Genomic DNA, 17,583 nt, shown 5'->3' with positions numbered 1-17,583 from the left:
CTCGCTCCTACCTGGGCGCACTGCAGCGTCCATCTTGGCTCCCCTGCTCTCAGCCAGCTCATAGGCCCGCCCGGTCTCCTGAATCTGTGCTAGCGTCAGGCCTGGCTCTCGGAAAACTTGTCTCCTCAGTTTCCCGGAACTGCAACCTTGGATTAGTTGATTCCACACCATTTCTTCTTCATTCACCCACCTATAGGCGCTGGCCAGTTGCCTCAGTCTTGCACAGAATTGGTCCAGGCTTCTCAGCACACATGATGAATCTGTCAAAGTCCACGTTAGCCATGGGGAGGAAATGGTTCTGGAGGGCCTATTTGACAGCCGCATAAGTGGTTGCCTGTAGCTTTAACTAGTGAAAAATTTGGTGTACCTCTGTCCCGGCTGTGTACAATAATGTAGCCACTTTTGCATTGTCGTCAGTCTCCCCTGTGGCTCTGAAAAACATTTCAAGCATTTTCACCCACAGTAACCATTTTGGTCCAAGTTTAGAGGGGGGCACCATCCTGTTCCCCCATTTAAGCAGACCGCATGAGCAGCTCACGTTGTTTCAAGAGGCCCAAGTCTGTCAAGTCCCTAATCTGACAGGGGTCCCCACTCACTTGTTGTGATGACTTGTGCAGCTTCTTCAATGGGAGTGCACCTCTTCGGTGGGGTTGTCTTCCCAGGTGTGAAGTGTGTAGCCACTGACCTTCGGTACCTCTGTCCTGAGGCAGGCTGTCTTTTGTCTAGTTGATCCTTGTGGCATTCACCCTTTTGACAGGAGGACTGGCAGGTTGCAGGGCCAGCCAGCACACTTGGGGTGTTCACAACACCTTTAAAATGTCCAAAACACAGCCATCGGATGGCCGACAGCCATGTGGGTTCGAAAAATGTAGTCCTTGTAGATCACGAACGGTGCACGAGCACCCTTTCGAGACACAACGGTCGTGATTAGGTAGATAAGATGGCCGCCAACTCACTGCGTCGGTTTCGTTGCTGCGTAGCATGTCGGAATGCTTCCTCTGACAATTGAATATCTTTAGAATGCCTCGCACACACACACACAGCACTTCCTCGTCGCCAGTGTTGACTTTCCATCAGCACCGCAGGCCGACCCACACACACGCACGCCTACCGCAAAATGATACACAGACACATCTTGTCAGTATGGGGTCCCAGCAGCAACTGCCGTCACGGGTCCTCCTTTATACTCACACTGCATGCACGAGCTGAAACGAGGCTCGCGCATGCGCACAGCGTATGCGTGCTATGTAACAGATAGCTTTTAGGTCCTCAACTGACAAAGGCACCAGGCATAAAATCCAGGCCCTCGGGCCAATGCTTTTAGTGAAAACCTTAAATTACTGTAGAGTTTCAGACAAAGCACTCAGTTGTATTAATTCAGAACGTTTTGGAGTTCTTCTTAAGGTCTCTCAGGAGACCCATTGAGGTTGAGCTAATGTAATCTTTGTTCCCTTTTAAACAAACAGGTTCGAGCTATCATAATGACCATGTCCTGATAATCAAAGTTTTCAGACACTTCCAGCAGGAAAACAGACCCATATCTTCAACTATGGCACAGAAGCATCTCCCTGTGGCCGCAGGATTAATCAGCCAAATGCCTAACTGTACTGGAAGCAGTTTCTCTCTTGCAGCGACGTTTGCTTAGGCAGAAATATAAGGGTGCTTGAGTAAGTTATATTTACAGCAAACTGTCCACCTCTTTGATCTTTGAAGGCGGATCCGGAAATTAAACGGACATGATGCAAGTAAACTTCCTTGGTGGTTCTCTTATGTAGAGGATGTTTCCTCCCAGCACAAAGGGTTGACTCAGAGCAAAAGGAGGGAAGCCTACGAGCATACAAATAGCAGCTTGCTAGCAAACCAAGTTAGTAAAGTGTATCGAGGTATAGTCTTGCTTTAATTTAATGTAGACATTTCAAAAATGCCAAATGAATGCATAGACTTTATGAAAAGAACTAGCGGTACAACCCAGCGTTGATCGGGTCTGTAGTTGACATGCACGAGGGGGTCTGCTACAGACTTATGTATGTTTTATTGTGTCATAACTTCCTATTTTTTGAAAATCGCAAAATCAGCAATATCTTAAAACAACCTATACTGATAGCACAGGGTCGGACCCCGCTACACCTCTGTGCAGGGCGAATGGGTGGGGTTGGTCAAATTTCACTATCGCAAGTACACCCCAGACGGGTATGCCGACCTTGTGTCCTAACTTCCTATTTTTTTGTAAAGTCGCAAAATCGTCACTCTACTGAAATCGCCTATACTGATAGAACAGAGCCCCGGACCCTGCTCCACCCATGTGCAGGGCGAATTGCTGGTGTTGGTCAGATTTCATTATCGCCAGAGCACCCCATAATGGTATGCTAACCGTGGGCCAAAACTTCAGCCCGCCAACTATTGTGTGGCTGGAGCCAACAATCACAAAATCGGCAATCTCCCGAAATAATCTATACTGATAGCAAAGGGCTGGACCCTGCCCTGTGCAGGGCGAAAGGGTGGGGTTCATCAAAATTCACTATCACCAGTACACCCCAGACTGGCATGCCGACCTTGGGCCAAAATTTCAACCCACTGTTATGGGGCTGGAGCCAACCCCGAACATACAAACACGCTTTCACAATTATATATATAGATTATAGCTGCCAGCATATTTAAGCTAAGTGACCTGCAGGTGAACTTTACAACAATGCGTGAACTGTTTTAAAGCTCACCTGCCGGCATCATCAAATCAGTATGCAGCTGCTATATGTAGTCCAGTGAATATTTTGTTTTTCATTTCAAATTAAACAATCATTGTGAAAACCAACTGTTTGGGCTTTTGTGTAGGAATCGTATAGGCATTTTCCAGGCACTTTAATAATAAAGGTACTACCTGGCGATGAGATGGTAACAGCTGGAAAATGGCGTGCATACCTGGGCATATGACAGCAGAGCCAGACAAATGCCTATTTACTGCACATACATAAGACGCAACTGCTGGGTTTGCCAATGCTAGTTTTAATAGGACTTCAGTGCAAGGAACAGATACACTGACACATACTCCTGATAAAACAGGTTTCTTAAGGCACACTTGATTAAGACATTTGTATGACACCAGCAGCACATTTATGGGTGCAATTAAACCATTGCCTCTCAGAAGGCTGCATAGAAAAAACATGTCCAGGCCCTATTCATGACAACATTAATGTTACTGTGTGATAGAGGTAGCTCAACTAAATGCCACAGGCTTGTATCTTGGGGGGTTGAGTGGGAGGTAATGAGTATGAATGGCCATAGGGATTAACAAGGCGATGGTGAGTCCATGGGTAGATAAATAGCTATACAACACCCACATGCTGTATGTCCCTCTTCAAATCACATCTCCTCCTATCTGTACCCAAGTGCAATAGTTTTGGCACATAGATGGCACTTAAGTGCAAACTAATAGCAAAAAAATAAAATCTATTTGTGAATCCTTAATGCCTAGAAGCGCCTTTCACCACTACTAACTGTAATTAATCTTAAATGTAGTAAAAACGTGCGTGTGATGCCCTAAACACTCCGAATGTAATGCCAATAATGTGGCATGCATGTTATCACCAGCTGAAGGGTTGAGCAGGTCTTTCCAATCAAGATCCTGAAATGTGTTACCACTAGAGTCAGGTGAAATACCAACCCAAAATATTGCTGTAGTGGATGGGGAAATGTGTACTGTACGGAAATCCTACTAGAAGCACGACCTACCTCTAGAAAGAGGTTGGATCTGCACAATCGGGGAACAGGTGGGTGGCGTGCTCTGTGAACATTTCAGCCAAACAGACGGCAAAAAGGTTGTGCACGCCCCGATTGGCAGCAATGTTTCTCAAAACACCCAGTTGGGTTACCAGAACTCTTCAACCACGTATGTGGGTAGATTAATGGATATTCTAGCCAGTAGGAGCAGGCACAAACTTACAGCCTTGTGTTTGGCTGAAATGTTCAGAGGAATGGCACCTGCTCATCCATCATTTTCAGAAATTCTGCTCCACTTTATTGAGATATTCGGAGGGGGTATTCTTCAGGATGACCCCAGAATGACCCTTTGTTACAGAATGCATTAGACTCATAGAAAAAAAAATACGTAATAACAATGCTGCGTGTTACAAATGGAGGAAGAGGCTATCATGTCGTTTTTGGTATAGCTGGTGTTATGATTGATCTTATACAATTCACTTTTTAGTTTAGGAGACTGCAAACAAAATATGACAATAAAGTAATAATCTACGACGCATTGCCACTTGAATCACAACAATGGGCCTCATTCTAAGTTTGCCTGTCTGGAAACAACGGTGCCAGTAAGCTTACCGGCACTGTTGTTTCCGGACCAGCAAACCACGGGTTTGCCTGCCGGAGCTGCCGTGCCCTACAGGTCTGATCGTGCCGGGCACCGCGGCTTTGGCAGACCCCTCACGGAAGCACCGGCACCGTTAACAACTATGCTGGTGCTTCTGTGGTCCCCATTCCCACTATGGGAATGGGGACTTAAAATTTGCCAGCGCCTGACTATCCAGGTTGCCTGGGTTGTAATTCCCCGGTGTTACCGGGAAGTTGGGCACTGTAAATATTTACGGGTCCGACCGAAACCCTCTGGTATCACCGGAACGGATACAGCCGTAACCATAATGATGCCCATTGTCTCCTAAATTCAGACATTTCTCACCCAAAGGTATGCTTTTAGGAAGTGTAATCATAATTTGCAAAATGCATTCAAATGTGTAGCTGTGTCTTATTTGTACTGCTCTGTGTAATGAGGTTTGACACCGAAGAGACTCTTGGTGATTTCTCTCTTTAACCTTTCCTTTTAGGGAACTTTTATCAAGTGATGCAATGAAAGAGTACAATCGGGCCCGGGTATACCTGGATGAGAACTACAAGTCACAGGAAAACTTTACGGTAAGGTTCTCCATCTTGGAATGGGACGTCGAAGAAGAACTACGCACAATCATTGCACATTAAATTAAAACGTTTCATGATGCTCAGTGGAGCTCTTTCTGCATTAATGCCAAATATCGGTGGCATATTGTGTCTGTCGGCAGCGTGAACCATTGTACAATACTGGAACGGTGAGTCTGGGCTAGTATTCTTAATGTGTTTTTGAGAACTCTGAGAAGACCTCAATGTGCAACGCAAAATACAAAACAATGAAATCCTCAGTTTTCATGGCAGTGTTGCTCCCAGCAAATGATGTGTTAGTCTTAAATATTGGGGTTTTGAAATGTGAACAAGATATATAAAATTCACTGGGCCATTAACTGTGGGAACACAACAAAAAGATTTAAAAAACTTTACAGGCACGCTTGGAATGTATCCCCTACTTGTTCGTCCTCCGACCAATGGCTGCCTACTGATTAAATAGAATATGCTTTTTGGAACTCAGTCAAAGATATTCCTGAATTGGAATAGGGAATCTATGCAACCCCAAAAATTGTGACTTTGGAAACTCTGTGCGTGTAACTTCACAAAGAGTGACTGGTGAGCAAGGAAGGTGGAAGATGGCAATTGGTTTCCGGTAAAAAATGCCCAGTGGCCGAGATGGCCTACGATTGGGCATATTGGTTGTTGGATGCATGTTAAGTCATACGGACGGAGCTCTGTCAACACAGCTTCTACCCATCTCAGCAAAATAGTTAATCTAAGAGAGGGACAGAATGGTGAGCAACAAGAAGAGAGGTGCAGGAGGTTTCCCTGTGAGAAGGATGGAAACCTCAGTATGGGGGTCCCCCCCACCGACCCGGTCCTCTTTGCTCTGCGCTCAACCCTACTACCTCAGGTTAGGTTCGCCATTCCTTCCCCCCACCTCCCAGTCCAAGGCTTCCTTTAAATCTCACTCGTAAACCTATATTCCCAGACCTCAACAGGCAACTTGACACTTTCTCGGTCGTCTGTGGAGTTGCTTGGAACCATGAATCTTAAAGGACTACTATCTGGAATCACCATTCATACCCAAATCACTGTCATGATGAAACTGATCTGATTTCAGATTTTTCGTATTTTAATGTTCCTCCTCCTACTGGACGAGTAGCCCCTACTGAATGCAATGCCCCATCTTGATAGTGTGGCCCCTACCGCATCTGCAGCTCTTCCCTGAAATCATTGCTCCTTGCCTAAAGTTTTGGTTTAAAGTTAGATTTCAAAATCTTTTCAGAACTGTCGCCCTGCTTTGAACTGAGCTATGCCTGAACAATTCTACTCCTAGCGTCTAATTGCACGAAGCTATCTATTGCTATTTTGTATGCTGTCCAACTCTGATGCCTAACTTATACTGCCATACCTTAACAATACTGATGTTTACTGCCCAATAGTGATGTATTTCCCACTTAAGCAATAAGTGATTTTTTTCAACACTTGTTCATCTCGAAAGTTTATCGTCCAACCTTGATGTCTGGTGTCCAGCTCTGATGTGTTTCTCGCACTTTGATGCATGCAGCCCAACCGTGTTCTCTACGCCACACTTCTGTTCTTTTACTGCCCAGCAGTTTTTTTTGTGGTTGTTTACACTTTGGTGTTGTAAGCCGCCTAATCGCTGAAACATTGGTACTGTAATGAAAAAAAGGGGAGTTTGGTAGTGTTGGCATGGCAACTTGCCAATGCTTGGCTATGAAATGGCCGAAGCATCAGCTGGGCCTTCAACCTCTAGCTCAGGTCTGCCGGGGAGCTGTGTGTGCTACCGAAGTACGAACAAAATGACTGCACTGAACTAGATGCCCGTTAGATTTTCATTTATAGGCACCCATGCTTTTGGCAGATGAACTCCGGTCGGACTATGTTTAAAGTCTGCAGTGGAGGGATCTCTGTTTGGTCTGCTTTGCCTAGACGTCGCTTTCAGCCACATGGCGGAGGAGCAGCAGGCTGACGGTAGTTGAGACAGCCAATGCCACAGTAAGTATCCATAAGCTGCAACATACCCGTAGATAGCCACCATTACTTATCAGTTTGATATATAGCACAGGTTTTCAGTGTTATTTCTGGCAGGGGTATTGCTAGGTTTGGAATAGATCTGGGGCTCTGGTAATGTCGGCACTGGCAGGACTCTGGGCTAGCTAGCCTTTTGGTTGCAGTCCCTGAGCTTCAAATCGGGGCTACAGCCGAAAGACCCACGGATATAGCCCCCCATCTCCCTCCCAAAGAATGCCTCTCTTTTCTGGGGATCTGGCTTTTCCCATTCTAGCTCATTCTCCGTTTTGTGCCCACTAGACAGCAACCCAGATTTTGTAGTCATCTGCAGCTCACATGGCCTTTTAAAGTTCCCCTTATTATTCTGATTACCCATTAACGAGCCTGATTCATGCCTTTTCAGCTTTGTTTAATTCTTGTTTTGTGATTGCCCCCCCTGCTCTGATCCTGTGTGGGGATTCTCAGGTGCCTCGCTTCTCCCGCATTGGTTTACAAGCTTTTGGAACATGTTTCCACCACTCCCGTCAATGGCTGCAATTGGTATCCACCAGACTGTGTATTGAGGGCTGAAAACGAGTCTGCCAATTTTGCAGTCAGGTAAAGGTACCTGTTAATGTTAAAGGATATTTGTACCGCACACTATCACCACCAGAGTGGTCCCCTGGCGCTCTGTTGGATCAAAAAAGGAAAGGGGTGGGGTTTGAGTTAGTGGGAATGAGTGGGATAAGTGCAAGACAGCAGTGATGTGTTGTTGGCAGCTTCAGTTCGGCACAGACACACCTGACTTTTCGAACCAATTGCAAGAGGGGAGGGCAGGACTGGGAAAAGACACAAACAAGGGACTACACCCCAGGGACTGCACTCTAAATGCAGGCTAGCACAGGAAAACAGGGTCAGAAGCCACGAAAACACTAGACAAAACCACCAGATTAGCACACAGTGCTCACCAAAAACAATTGAAAAAACACACACCACTAAAATAGAACAAAAACGGGTTACAATTAATGTGCAACTACTCACTGATCATCAACCAGCTCCTCAAGCTGCTTCCAAAGTGGTTTCCCCTGCCAGATCGGCAGGTCGGTCACATAGCTCTGTAGTGGAATGGGAGATCCTGGCTGTCTGGAGTTGCTGTTAATGAGTTTTGTGCTGGGAGCGGGCTTGCAAGCGCGGATGGAGAGTTTTGTGATAGTGCACCATGCACCCCTCTTAGGACCATGGAACGCGCACCCTCAGGTCTTACTGTTTGTTGGGGGTCGGTCAGCACCCCCATGCGTGCCCGTGAGCCCCTCAACCCACAGACCTCACTCGCGACACGTCTGTGCAGTTCGGGCTCCCCGGTCGCTCTGCCGCGGCCGGGAATGCCCCGTTTATTTAAGCCGCACGCGGCGACGTGCAACGTCATGCCGCCGCGTGCGCATACCCTTACGGGGCAACGCCACACTCCTCCTTTTTCGGGAGGAACAACAATAACACACTTCTAAATATTGCACTGCACACAACAACAACAATTGAAAACTCAGAGCCCATGCCCCTTTAATATCAGCCACCCGGGTCCCCTCACTCCGGAATGCACTCAATCGGTCCTAGTATATAGTCACCGAGGTAGGCAGGTTTCCCTCGCCCAGCCCTCGGGGGTACCTCCCGCCTACCTCCACCGCCGGACTTCCCATGGTTCCAGTCCCTCGATCTGGCGACACCGGGATTTCCCCCCGGGGTGTGCCTTCATCCGGGAGGTCCACCTCATCCGGGTCTGGCGGGAGCTCAGCTCGAGAGTCACCCAGCTTCTTAAAGAAACTCACATTCCGAGTGACGGCCGATTTCCCATCCGAGGCCGTCACCATTGACCCTTTTACGGCAACCACATCCAGTGGATCCGGTTCATACGGGAGCGAGAGCTTGCCATGAGGATGTCGATTCCGGATCAGTACCTCGTCACCCGGCTCCAGCCGCTGCGGACGGAGACCCCGCCGGAGATTTTCCTGGTGTGTCCGTGTCTGTCGCTCAGCGTCCACCCGTTGATCATCTATCACGCCTGGCTCCTTCTCTTGTACCTCCGGCAGGAGGCCTCGGGGGCATTGTCGGAATAAGACTTCCGCTGGGGCAACCCCAGTCGAGGCGTGTGGGGTGGTGCGATATACCCTCAGGAACTGGTATAGTGCCCGCTGGAGGGGCTGGCCCTGCCCTTGGGCTATCCGGAACGTTTTATTCAGTGTTTTCATCAGCCGCTCCGCGTCCCCGTTCGCACGGGGCCACAGCGGGGATACCTTCCTGTGTATCACTCCACAGCTCTCCAGGAACTCCAAGAACCGTGTACTCTGGAATGGGGACCCATTGTCCGAGCATAGAGTCATTGGGAAACCATGTGTGGCAAAGATCTTCTCCACTGCTCCCACCACGTGCTCAAATGCCACTGACTCAACAAACTCTACTTCGGGGTACCGTGAGTATTCGTCCACTATGGCCAGGAAGTGGGTGCCCACTGCTGTGGATCCAAAGTCCGCATGTACGATCTCCCACGGCCGGGTCCCTCGTGGCATCACCTCGATCTCCGGTTCACGCTGCTCTGGGGAGGTCGCCTGGCACCACACGCAGGCCGCCACAAAGTCGTCCACCTTCCTCTCTAGCTCGGGGAACCACACCTTCAGGCTCAGTCTCGCCTTTGTTTTGGCGGCTCCTTGGTGTCCCTGGTGTGCCAGATTGATGACCTCATTGACTTTGGAACCCGGCACCACCAGGCGATCACCCCGCAGCAGAAGGCCTGACTCCGAGAAGGACAGCTCGTCCTTCACTTTCCAGAGTTGCTCTAGGGTCACTTTAGCCTCTTGAGTGCGCCCCGCCACCAACTCCAGCACGGACTTCCAGGATCCCGACCGCATCAAGTTCCTCAATATCCGGAAGCACTCGTCGTTGGCCGCGGCAGCCTCCAGTTCTGGTAGCGGCATTGCGTTGGGGGTGGCACCCTCTACCACCATTCTTATGTGGTCGTCGGCCTCTTCGGCGCAAGAGTCTGGCACCGGTCCTCCACTACCTCCCGGGTGTCGGGACAGGTAGTCAGCCGCATTGTTGGTACCCGGCCGGTAGATTAGGGTGACGCCATACTCCAAGAGGGCCAGCATCCACCTCTCGATCCTGGCCGGCGGCTTCGATGATGATCCAGCCATGATCGGGAGCAGTGGCTTATGGTCAGTCACCACCGTTACAGGTCTTCCCAGCACATACAGACGAAAATGCCTACAGCCCCACAGGACGGCCAGGGCTTCGCGTTCTATCTGGGAATACCTCTGTTCGGTTTCTGAGAGGGCTTTGCTGGCGTAGGCCACGGGTCTGATCCTTCCATCTCGGCCCACCTGAGTGAGCACCGCTCCCAGACCGAATGGGCTTGCGTCCACAACAATTTCCGACTCAAGGGCCGGGTCGAAGAAGGCCATGGTATCTTCTGCCGTCAGGGCGCCCTTAATGTCCTCAAACGCCGACTGCTCCAACGGACCCCACTGCCAAGCTGTTTCCTTTTTTGTCAGGGCCCTGAGTGGCTCTGATCTCGAGGCCAGGTTCTGGATGAAGCGCCCGCAGCATGTCACCATGCCCAGGAAGCTTCGCACGTCCGATGCCGACTCAGGCGGTCGTGCCGTCTTGATGTCACGGACTTTCCTCGGGTCCGGCGACACACCGCCCTCCTTAAATATGAACCCAAAGAACTCAATGGTTGGGCGGAGGAATTCGCATTTGTCCTTGTGGAGGGTGAGCCCCAGCGACTGCAGCCTCTCGAGGGTCTTGGCAAGGCGTTTCAGATGGTCCAGCTCAGTCTTGGCGAAGACCAGAATATCGTCACTAATGTTGAGGACGCCCTCCAGATCTGCGAGGGCGCCTCAAATTATGTTCTGAAACACTTCGGCTGCTGACGATACTCCGAAGCTCAGCCGCTTGTATCGATAGAGCCCCCTGTGGGTGGTGAAGGTCGTGATGTAGCGGGACTCCGGGTGGAGGACGACTTGATGGTATCCGGCTCGTAGGTCCAATTTGGAGAAGAACCTAGCCCCCTGCACTTCTGCAATTATGTCATCGATGGTCGGGGTCAGGTGCCGTTCCCTCCGGATGGCCTTGTTGGGCAACCTCATGTCCACACAGATACGGACAGAATCTGGCTGTTTCGGTTTCCTCGCAACCACGATGGGGGACACCCAGGGTGTTGGGCCCTCCACCTTCTCGATTATGTCCAGATTCACCAGGTTGTCTAGTTCCTTGTCAACCTGGTCCCTCAGGTGGAAGGGGATCCTCCTGTGCTTCAGAGCCACCGGCTGCACCGACTCATCAATGTGGAGCCCCACCGGGTCACCATTCATTCTCCCAATACCCTTAAAGATGGCAGCATACTTGTCCAACAGGTCGTTTATGTCTTCTAGGTAGACTGAGTATGCAAAACTCATGATGCCAAGAGCCTCCGCCACAGCACAACTCAGCAGAGTGTTGCGGCTCACTGGAGTCACGTAGAAGCGGGCCTTGATCATGGACCCATCATGCTCCACCTTTGCAACGAATGCACCGTCCAGTGGTAAGGGCTCCCGCCCCCCAAACGCGAAGATGCGGGCCCTCGGCGTCGCCAGACTCGGTGGTGGTTTCAGCGCGGCATAGTGTCCTCTCGCCATTATGTTGACTGATGCCCCAGTGTCGACCAGCACCGGGATAGGCGAGCAGTTCACCTCCACGACGCATCTCGGCTGTCTCCTGCCTTTGAGGACTTCCATGCTGGAGACGAAGAAAATGTTCTCCTCGTCCTCCTCCTCAGCGACCTCCTCCGCCGCATCCTCTTCCATTTGCTCTACTTGGGCTACATTGGGCGGGCGATTCTGGCGAGGAGTCCAAGGTCGGGGTTGTCCTCTCGGAGTCAGTACCGGTAGGGCCGCCCTACACACCCTCGAGAAGTGGTTGGGTATCCCACAGCGGCCACAGATCTTCCCTATTGCCATGCATTCCGATGAGTGGGGGAGGTCATAGCCGCACTTTTGGCATGACTCCACAGGCTTTCCTGCTCTGTCTCTGGCAACTCCTCCGGGCCTTCGCACCCCTCTGCCGCCCCGCCAGACGGCGCACACCTCTTCAGGCCGCGCGGCGCGGGATCCAGCTTCCATTTTGTTGGCACGGGCCTCGGCTACCTCATGACAACGCCCCAGCTCAAGAATGCGGGGTAGAGTGAGGCCGGGCTCTCTCAGGACCTGCCGCCTCAGTTTGCCAGATGAACAAGCCTGTATTAACATGGTCCGCATCATGTCCTCCGCATCCCCCCACGCACACCCTTGGGAGAGGCGGCGCAGGCGACCATAGAAGGTGTCCAGCGTCTCATCCTCCTTTTGCCTGGCCGACAGCATGATGAATCTCTCGTAGTCCACGTTGGCAAGGGGAACAAAGTGTGCGAGGAGAGCGGCTTTGGCTTGGTCATAGGAGTTGTCCACCGAGTCAGCGATTCAAATATCTCCTGGACAGAGGCTCCCGCTGAATATAACATAGTGGCTACCATACTGTCATTGTCCGTCACCTGGGCGGCCCTGAAGTACATGTTCAGGCGTCCGATCCATCTTCTCCACCGGGGGCCCAGGCTGGACGGGGGACCCGTGGTATCAAATTCTGGAATGGGCTGCAGGGCTGCTTGCACCCTGGCCTGGGCCATGGCCAGAGGAGGTGGTTGAGCGCCCTGCAAGACCCCAGGTCCTGGCTGATTCGGGGGAGCGGTGGCACCTACCGCGTGTCTCGGCAGTCCAGATGTTGCAGGTGGTGGTGGCTGCGGGGGATCCTGACGAAATAGATCTGCCAACCCTTCGTCCTGTGAATCCTCCGAGGTCGTGGCGGCTGCACCCTCCAGGGCGCCGATGTCACTCATAGGACCAAGCGCACAGGCACCCTCGTTCCAGTCCTGAGGGCCGCAACTCAGTCCTCTCCCCACACTGCCACCACCCTCGTGATGATGAAGGGGTTAAATAAAAATGCGACAGAGAAACACCGCCGCAGACCACCTTGTAATGGATATCCCAAAAATTAAGCTCGAAAATTGGAGTGGGCTGAGAAGGCCCAGCCACCTCAGTCCTTCTCCCAGCTGTTACACGACGTCAGAGACTCAAAAATGGTCAAAACATCAAAACCCAGGCATGGGCCTGCAGGTTAAGCTGCCCGCAGTCAGCATGTCCAAAAAATTTGGCTCGGATCACCTTCCGACTCCAAACCGGAGCCCTTGGAAGTTCCGCAACCACGTGTGCAAAATGGCCGCCAGCCGCGTGTATGGTCCGCGACCACGGCGCGAGACGAAACATCCGCGGATGTTCCAACGTATGGAAAAAATTCCGGGATGGCTCTCACCGCCGGGCCCGGGCGTCCAGTACCACTCGTCGCCACTGTTGGGGGTCGGTCAGCACCCCCATGTGTGCCCGTGAGCCCCTCAACCCACAGACCTCACTCGCGACACGTCTGTGCAGTTCGGGCTCCCCGGTCGCTCTGCCGCGGCCGGCAACGCCCCGTTTATTTAAGCCGCACGCGGCGATGTGCAACGTCACGCCGCCGCGTGCGCATACCCTTACGGGGCAACGCCACACTGTTCAACAATGGACTTTACAATTGGGATTTTACTAGCCATCAGGAGGGGAAGTAATGAAGGGCTACTATATTTGGTAACTAGTTTGTGTGGGGAACAAAGGAAACCCCCTCCTAACTCCCACCGCCATCTCACAGCTGTGGGGAAGAAATTGTGCCACGTGTATCCCTTAATGCACATAACCGGGTCGGAAGCAAAACCAGGGGTGGATCCGACTGACAAGATCAGACTTTAATTTCAGAGGGCCAAGAATGGAGAAGGGGAAATTACACTTGACAAAAGTGACACGCCCCACCCTCTGCAACAAAAAGAGGAGGCGCGAGCTGCACAGTTGGAGCAGAGGTCAATTGAATTTATTCAGCCCCATCGCAGGAAGCTGTGTACTTTGCTCTTCAAAAGCAGGCGAGAAAGCGCCAAGAAGTAATTGCCTAACCATGCATAGAATCTATTTAATCTGTATCTCGGCGCTATAAACACATTTCGGAGATGAAACATAATACATAAAACAAAAATAAATGGAGTCCAACTTGATTAGGTCCGCCCATATTAGCTAGTGATCGGAAATGGATCACGGATTAGATTCGCAATTTTGAAATGCCACTACATTTGCAATCTATTTGATCATATATTTTCTACATTGGGAAAGAATGCTGGAAAGAGTTAAGCATTGATGCGTATTTGTCTTTGTTACCAGTAGAACCTAATTTTCATACACTCCACCGCCCTTTCCACCAAAACAGCACAGCTACAACTGGCATGAAGTCTGAGCAGGGAGACCAAGCACTGAATGGGCCCGAAGTCTCCTCTCACCTGTCTTGGCCCACTACGGCTGGGCTCAGTGGGATACATTCACACCTCGGTGTGGGTGGTGAGGCGCAAGTGCTCTCAATCCGCGCACACATTTTACGGCTATCGAATATACATTTTTCTGTGCAACGTCCTTGCCTGTAGCCCCCTGGTGAGGAAAGCAACCAGCGGCGATGCAGAGGGAATGCGTCGCAGTTCAGCCTTGTGATCTTGGACAAACACTGGTTGTAATCTGAGCTATTGGTTGGATGCCTGTCATTCATTGCGGAAACGCCATTAATCAATATATCGCCACATATTGTCTAGACTTAAAAATAGCAATGTAGAAAAATGTGTCGACCCTCCTCACCTACCCCTCTTCTCAGTTATTCTGAATAATGCCTTTGATAAATGTCTTCCATAGATGCAGGGAGCTGAGCCCAACCTTTCCACTGCGCCCCAAGTGATTTAAAGCAAGTTGTACAAAATGACTGAATCTCGGTGGTTCTGGTCTGCTGCATAGGGGCTTCCCGTTTGATAAATGAATAACATTACTTTTCTTGTGTCCCACGCTAAATCGTTTCATAACCTCGAAACGAGCATTTCGCCAGCAATATTGTCTAAATGCACTTAATAAAATAGTAAATTCGGAGTGAAAATAATTGTCCAAATGAACTATCAAACAGTTAACTCGAAATCTGCTAGGAGTGGATTTAGAATAGCGAAGTAAGCCAGTGCTGGACGAGGCCATTTATGTGAATGTTGTTACTCTGGTGTGGCCAACAGGGGCGTTGCTAGGGGGGGGCTAAGGGGGCTATAGCCCCTGATCTTTTGGCTGTAGCCCCGGATAGAATCTCAGGAGCTACAGCCAAAAGACTAGCTAGCCCCCAGTCCCAGCAGTTCCGACATCAGCTTAGCCCCGGGTCTTTTCCAGACCTAGCAACTCCCCTGGTGGCCAATAAATGCAGGTCGAGTTAATTTCTTGGGAGGCCTTGATTCTGTGTCGAGATTAGAGTTAGGTAACATTTTTTGAAAAGGCAAGATTGTTTTCTGGAACTGTTCTACCAGAATATTCAGAACAAAAAGTGGCAGCTAATTCCGTAAAAGAAAAACTTTTTGTCAATGATTTTATTTTCAGTGTCAGTTACAGCGTTTATACACCCTTCGATGTTAACCTCCATTGGGGCATCAGAGCACATCGCAGGACTCAAGTTTCTCAAGTTTCTAAATTCCATTCGTGTGAAAGCCACCCGGTGCCGTTTTTGGTTTTGGCATATTTTGATGGCATAACCACCAAATTTTCGCCAAAACACCACTGGACCAGCGAGCACATTCTCCCCTCCCACACAGACCCCTTTTCCCACCGCTTTACATAAGTTAAAAAAAAGTATTCCTCAGTCCCAGCTCAGCAGTCTCACTTTTGAGAATTTAAAACTACACAGTGCTTCCAAGTGAGAAGGCCACCCAGTCCTGTTTTTCCCCTTTCAATTCTGGGCTTGTTTTTTATTTGCTATTTTAAATTTAAAAAACGACAAGTCCCAGAATTTCATGCAAAACACGGCCCCCCTCTTTGTACCACCACCCATTCTACCCCTCCTCTACTAAACCCTACCTCCTCTTCCCTCTTTACCCCCAACATGCACCGTAACCCCTTCTCTCTGGCTCTACCCGCCCTACACGCTTTATTCCCCCAGACACCTTACCACACTCCGCCGCCTCGCCCTACCCCCTCTCACCCTACCTCTCACACTCTCTCTTTATTTCTTAACCTGTCTCTCTGCCCCATTCTGGCTCATATTTCCTCTTGCTCATCATCAATGGCACCCTCTAGCAATGGCTTCTTCCCTTCCTCTATCCCCCTTCAGATACTGCGCCCGTTATCGCATCCTCCTTTAAAACTTTGCACTCTCCTCCTTGCACCCATGTGCCTATAAGTGCAATATGCAAAGAACATCAGTAAACGCCAAAACTATTGGCCTTTCCAATGCTTGTTTATTTAAGAATCTATTTAATGGCATTTCAAAACTTCAGCATATAGCAAAATTGCATAGTATCAACAGGAATGAAAACTGCTTCCCCTCCCCTAGCCTGACCCTCCCCGTTAGGTTGTGCCCGGTGTATGTTCACTGGGAGACAGACGCCCTCCTCCACAAGGTGGCTCCCATTTCACCTGTGTTATCGTTTGCATTCCCATTAAACGGCTTCCGAGTCATGCTGTCATCATGACACCCCTGCATCAGACACGCCCCACAGCAGCTTTCCCCCTCATGACGCGTCTTTAATATCTTCCGTTATGCCCACATTGCGCAGGTATGTGTGGTGTCCCCACCCCATATATTCTTACGTCTACAGGGTACCGGGACCCTGGCAATGTAGTCTTCTTCCCTCTCATTGGAGGATACCATCTCACGCAACCACATGTTCTTAATAGGGGCTCCCCAAGCTAACGTTATACATTATTTCACCCGGAAGCACGCTAAATTAAGCAACCTGCACCCTGCCACCATGATTTTCCCAATATCACCGCGTAGGTATTTGGTTGGCATCAGTGTCGGGGGAATATCTGTCATTTCGGAAAGAGTCGGAAAGAGCATTAGCTACATCTGCTCAAAAGCCTTGAATAGCATGACTTTTCCAAAACATCTGTGTGAAGCCCACGTGTACCATGGTATTTATGGCAGAAGTTGGTGTCATTGTGTGCAAACTTGGCGATTTTAGCAGGCATCAAGTGTAATCTCTTCTGGACCTTGAATTGAATTCATCGATGTCGGGCATTAAGGGGCACTAGTTCACCCATTTTTCTTCTGGAATCTCGGTACCTAGATCCTCCTCCCACTGCCTTCGGACGGTTGGGTTGTAGGTGAGTGCCTGCTGCATCCTGTTATATAAAGTGGACACCAATCTCTGACCCAGACATGTCTGCCTAATGACGTCTACCACTGTAGGTGTTTCTGGCTCTATTGGGAACGACGGCCATGCTTTTCTAAATATATACTTTGGTGTGACAACCGGGTTGTTGCTGATTTTAGATGTGAAGTCTGAGAATGTGACAACCCTCTCCCCCACCTCATGGAAACATGTCTCCCATGGTTATTACTCTGTCCTGGTCCCATTTGGCCCGTATGCTCCTGTCTTGAGTGGGCATTGAGAGGGGATTCTCAGAATATAGTATATCTGAGAATCCCCACAGCTGGGCATGTTTGCTATACTGCTAGGTCACCCCTAAGCACTTGTATAAACCAGACCAGGCCTTGATCGTAGTTTTGAGAGGGTCAAATGTGCAATTATCCCAAAGTTTACTG

At 50.0% G+C, this 17,583-nt stretch overlaps 1 protein-coding gene across 2 annotated transcripts in view; it reads left to right on the top strand.

Annotated features, from left to right (window-relative positions):
* Window positions 1–17,583, top strand: part of INPP5A (inositol polyphosphate-5-phosphatase A) — a 3,154,590-nt gene that overhangs the window by 1,092,936 nt on the left and 2,044,071 nt on the right. For both annotated transcript variants that reach the window (XM_069611412.1, XM_069611413.1), the window contains exon 4: window positions 4,827–4,914. In XM_069611412.1, the coding sequence (XP_069467513.1) occupies window positions 4,827–4,914 (88 nt within the window). The remainder of the gene's footprint in view (window positions 1–4,826; window positions 4,915–17,583) is intronic.

The sequence above is a fragment of the Ambystoma mexicanum genome, chromosome 8 (assembly GCF_040938575.1).
Source record: "Ambystoma mexicanum isolate Mex_15411 chromosome 8, UKY_AmexF1_1, whole genome shotgun sequence".
NCBI classification, from domain to species: Eukaryota; Metazoa; Chordata; class Amphibia; order Caudata; family Ambystomatidae; genus Ambystoma; species Ambystoma mexicanum.
The sequence above is the reverse complement of the archived record's forward strand: the minus strand, read 5'-3'. Positions and strand labels throughout refer to the sequence as shown.